General features: G+C 30.4%; 1 protein-coding gene across 1 annotated transcript in view; it reads right to left on the bottom strand.

Moving 5' to 3' along the window:
- Window positions 1-5,461, bottom strand: part of LOC106468844 (heterogeneous nuclear ribonucleoprotein M-like) — a 15,283-nt gene that overhangs the window by 6,847 nt on the left and 2,975 nt on the right. The window contains exons 2-4 of the mRNA XM_022397203.1: window positions 4,053-4,216; window positions 2,519-2,579; window positions 945-1,081 (exon numbers count right to left, since the gene is read on the bottom strand). Coding sequence (XP_022252911.1) covers window positions 945-1,081; window positions 2,519-2,579; window positions 4,053-4,216 — 362 coding nt within the window. The remainder of the gene's footprint in view (window positions 1-944; window positions 1,082-2,518; window positions 2,580-4,052; window positions 4,217-5,461) is intronic.

The following is a 5,461-nucleotide window of genomic DNA, read 5'->3' as shown; positions in this document are numbered from 1 at the left end:
AATGATACTAGCTGACCTCATCACAAGATGAAAGTTGAATTATTACAAGAAATATTAAAATCACATTAATATAAAGGAAAACTTGTAATGATACTAGCTGACCTCATCACAAGATGAAAGTTGAATTATTACAAGAAATATTAAAATCACATTAATATAAAGGAAAACTTGTAATGATACTAGCTGACCTCATCACAAGATGAAAGTTGAATTATTACAAGAAATAGTAAAATCACATTAATATTTAGACAGTTCTCTGTGGATCGTTCCTGGTTTGTTGTTATTTTACGAGGTATGGGGCATCAAAAAAAAAAGATGTTTCTACTACTGCAGTAAATAAAATTATCGTTTTTAATCAACTTTTGCTCTAAACTCCCTACACTGTTCAGTCTGTGTTTAATTACCAAGAAAGTATCTCAATTATATTTCTATCTCAAGACCAAACTACAATATCTTCCACTTAACAAAACTTGCATAATATTTCTATGTTTTTTCATTAAACAAACCTCATCATAACCTTATTTATAACCTTAGAATTAGATGTGGTATTTATAACCTTAGAATTACATGTGGTATTTATAACCTTAGAATTACATGTGGTATTTATAACCTTAGAATTACATGTGGTATTTATAACCTTAGAATTACACCAAGTTGATCATGATTTTGTTGGTTACAGGGTCTCTATTAATATACTGTAGTTAATCTTCCTAAGTAAGGCTAGGGTACCCTGTGTACTTTTCACCATTAATTGGTACTTTGAATGGTCTTATGTAGACTGCTCGTGCCTTGTTTATGGTTTTATGACACACAACTCAGCACAGAGATCAAAATTTTATCTCCAAAATGAGACACAAAGAAGAAGTAATCCATGGGAAACTGTTATATCATCAAAAGAAGTTAATAATATGAGGGCTGACTGACAAACTAGATGTTATTGATACTGTTTGTGTCAAACATAAATACATAGCTTTCTAAGTGTTTTACCTCTTTAACAACCAAACTTCTGCCTTTGTATTCATATCTATGCAAGATTTCAACTGCTTTTTGAACTGATGCCTGATCTTTCATCTCCACAACTCTAGAAAAAAAGGAGAAAGGATACAATTATACAACAAACTTCAATTATGTTACCCGTTTTGTTGAAAAAATTTAAACTATAAATTCAGAAATTTAAGAGGGATATTTTGTGTATGAATTTTGTTCCTTACACAAAACATAAGCAAATAGCTTTAAAGAAACAATTTCTGAAAACAAATAAGGAAATTTTAACCAATCTTGATTTTTTCTAAAATAAATTGTAGTGTAATATTTGTGACAAAAACAATTTCAGGCTGCATGTTTTTAAATATTTTTATTAATGAACAAAGTAAAAGAATGTGAACCAAACACCTGCACTTACGATGTTTATCACACATATTATTCCTACAATGTTTTACCAGCTTCTGCCATTCAAACCATAACTTAAACTGAGGGCTGTTATTTGTGTGGGTTAACATTTACCTTGGTGTAGGACACACAGGCTGAACATCAAAGCTGATGGATCAGTTATGACATGTTCAAGGAACATGTTGTTTATTGTCTCAAGTTCCAACAAACCACTAATGGCAAAGTTAAAACAAATCACTACAATGCTTCTCATGCAAAATATTTGTGGCCATAAGTGAAAAATCACCAACAGCTTGAGCGTGTATTTAATAAAACTTTAAACAGTATTATCGTATTAAAATGTGGCTAAAAAAAAGCAAAGTTTTATCAGTAGTTGTAAACAAGGGAGAATCCACACGAACATCTGCATAAAATAAAATGAAATCCATAAATTAAGCTTTACCTAAACCTTGAACAAATTATAACACTAGCATGGGTACTGTGATAGACAAGAAACTATAAACGGATATTATATATGGGTAACTATCTCCGAAAATTTGTTAAACTAGTTTACACACAACATCTCATAAATCACAAAAATAAAATAATTTTTAAAGAATATACAATGTTCAAAATAATTGTAATAAAATCAAACTTATGTATCATATAAGTTCTGATGAGTGATGAGTCACCTTAGCAACTAGTTTTTATTAAAGATAAGTAAAAATCCAACAATGATACCTTGGCCAATCGATAAATGTACGATGCTGAATATACAACTAATGTAGATCACTACTTTAATGACAAATATCATACAGTTATTTAGCTGTACAGTCACTCTAAACATAAGAATGAAATTGATCATAGACTATATGTAGGGATGGCCAAGATGCTCAATAGGCATAATACAAATATATATATATACTAAAAAATCAACAGTGACAGAGTTTTACTTTAAAAGACGATTAAAAGATAATTATTAATTGAGCATTAAAAGTGCTCAAACTATGTGTCTTTTTTGAAATTCATAAAACATTAACTTAGTATTTTTGTATCAACTTTTTCTTTATATAAAAATTAAACTCTACCAAACTAGCTTCTTTCAACGTAACAAATAGAAATATTTAATATTTATCTTATCAAAACTTACCCACAACCTCGAAACTTTCCACTTTCATCTTGAAACAATTCTACATAATTTACTTCAGCAACTATAAGAAAAATTCAATGCATATGTAAGACACAAAAATTAATTTCCTACATACATTTACCAGGGCACATATAAAATACATAATAAACAAAACAGTACGTTGCTAAGATAAATTTACAAATAATAATTAAGTTAATATTTTATATTTGTCAAAGATATCTCTCACTAATTTTTTTAAAGGGTTGAAGATTTACTGTAAACTAGTGAACAAATACAAAAACAAAGCAGCTGCCGGTTTTTATAAACAGTCAACAAAATCATGGCTGACTGGCTAAAAAGTCTGTAAAAGAAGAAATGTTATATTTTCAAAGCAAGTTAACTTCAATAATACAGTTTACTTCTTGTGAGTACAACCTTTAAAAGAATTAATATCATATATTTCTTAATGTTAACTTTATTTATTTGCATGAAAGAGCCAAATACTTTTTTTAAACTCAGAACTTAGTTTAAAACTCGGTACTTCACATTAGTGTGCAGCAAACAGTTGTTCATTTAAGATAAAATGTGTAATATGTAACTCTCAATATATTTACACACACATTATTATTAAAATACACACACTATAATCTCATTTTTGAAGTATAGTTTGTTACACAACTAACTTTGATATACGCTTCTTCATACCATCAATCTCAAACAGATAAATACTAGAATATTTACTGATACAAACACCTTACCTTGTCCAATTTAAAATGTCACTTACAAAACAGAATTTAGAGGATTGTTGTAATGGGCAGCCCTAAATGCCAAGCAATACCTTACCTTGTCCAATTTAAAATGTCACTTACAAAACAGAATTTAGAGGATTGTTGTAATGGGCAGCCCAAATGCCAAGCAATACCTTACCTTGTCCAATTTAAAATGTCACTTACAAAACAGAATTTAGAGGATTGTTGTAATGGGCAGCCCCAAATGCCAAGCAATACCTTACCTTGTCCAATTTAAAATGTCACTTACAAAACAGAATTTAGAGGATTGTTGTAATGGGCAGCCCTAAATGCCAAGCATCTGATTTTGTCACATCTATATTACTTGTGGAAAAGCCAAAAAAAAATATAGGTAGGTAACATTACATGGTTAGTTTCCACTTCTCAGATCTAATGTGTATTTTAATGTCTTGTGCAGACCACTGAAAATATTGATAACTCCCTCTTTAGTAGTTTTCACACTGCAATAGTTTAATTAATAAAATATTTTAATCAAAATGTGATTCATAACCAGAACTAACACACACTAGTGCAAGTCTTTCGTTTTTTAACTCAGTGAAAATGTTTTCATCGTACCCTGCTCGTGTGTCAAATGGAAGATTTTCAGAATGGACGATGACATTTGCCATCGTGTTGTAATGCACTTATGACAGCTATTTTTTTGCTGTGGACTTGATGTCGTAATTTCAAGAACTGAGTACATCAAAGTTTAATGATCTTGCATATGAATTGTAATTATGTAAAAATATACATCGTGAATGTCATACCTTCTCTCCTGAAAAGATCTTTAATTTCAGTCCACTTTGAGTCGTACGGAATGTTTGCAACGTACACCCGGCGGTTGTTTTGTCCTCTTGAGTATCTGCTGTCGTTACGACCTCGTCCTCTGCTTCCTCGTTCCTTCTGTAGTTGTTCAACTGGAGATCTGGATCTAAACAAACACATTATTTAAGTAGAAACCTTTATCTGTGAATCTACTAACAGGCATAGTTTAGTAAAATCTGTGAAGACTCTTATTTAATCATGACTAGTTCTAGTTAGTTAGAAAGCACTGAAAATGCTTAAACACTGCCCAGTACAGTAAACTTTTAAGTTGATTAATGTGCCCATTTCTCAGGAAGCATACACACTTCTAAACTTTCCTACAGCCTCTACTATAAAATGTGAAAGTATCAATCATTATTTCTAAAGTTCTATCCGTGTCAATAACTTCTCACTTAAAAACTTGATATATTTTTTACTTTTTCACACTAATGATATAATAAAAAATTTTTGAAGCATCTCCAATTAAGTATTCTTTGGGGTTTTGAAGTGTGACTGGGATCTGATTTTACAGTTACCAAAAAAGATGAGTTAAACGATGAAATACTTATTTAAATTGTAAATTTTTTTATGCATGTGGTTATTTTTCTTACAATCTAACACCAGTGTATGTGATTAAGCAGTTATGCTACACGAGATTTATCCTGTTAATCATCTATAAGGTAGAGAAATTACTTACTTGATTAGCCTCCTTGAAGGATATCTAAGTTACTGAGCCAACTACCACTGTTTCAGATACAATAGGAGATAATCTCAGTTTTCAAGCAGCTGTATCCAACCTGAATGACACTATAAGGGTTTTTGATGATTAATTATCATAGTTTTTACAAAGCATACAAATGCATTTAAACTGTATTTTTTGCACCATATTAAACATCTTAAAAAATCTGAACATACAATCATATTATTTTTTTTATTTACTTCAAATCTTTATTTCAAACAACTGAGGCTTCTAGGTGTGTAACATTGCAACAGATAAAATTGAAGTAATACCACTTTGAGGCTCAGTATTTTATTTCATACTTACCCTCACATGAAGGTTTTTTATTGATCAAGTACATTTATTACACACTATGTACATTTACACTTTTCTCACTTAAGTAACAATGTAGACTGTGAATCTGAGATTCTGTAGTTCATTTATTGTTGCGGAAACATTGCACTCTACACTTTAGTGTTCTGTGTGCTTCATAAAATAATGGTGAAACCCCAGTATTTGATTCGGGTAACCCAAGAGGTTACTGTAGTCTAGCTACTTTCCTTTTGGTCTGTCAGCTCAAAAATTATAGCTCAGGTAGACCTCTTATAGCTTTGGATAAAATCTGAAATAATCACTTAAGTTATGAACGTTAGT

This window comes from Limulus polyphemus, unplaced genomic scaffold (genome assembly GCF_000517525.1).
Source record: "Limulus polyphemus unplaced genomic scaffold, Limulus_polyphemus-2.1.2 Scaffold3187, whole genome shotgun sequence".
Lineage (NCBI taxonomy): Eukaryota > Metazoa > Arthropoda > Merostomata > Xiphosura > Limulidae > Limulus > Limulus polyphemus.
Note: the sequence above shows the minus strand (reverse complement) of the source record. Positions and strands in the feature narration are given on the sequence as shown.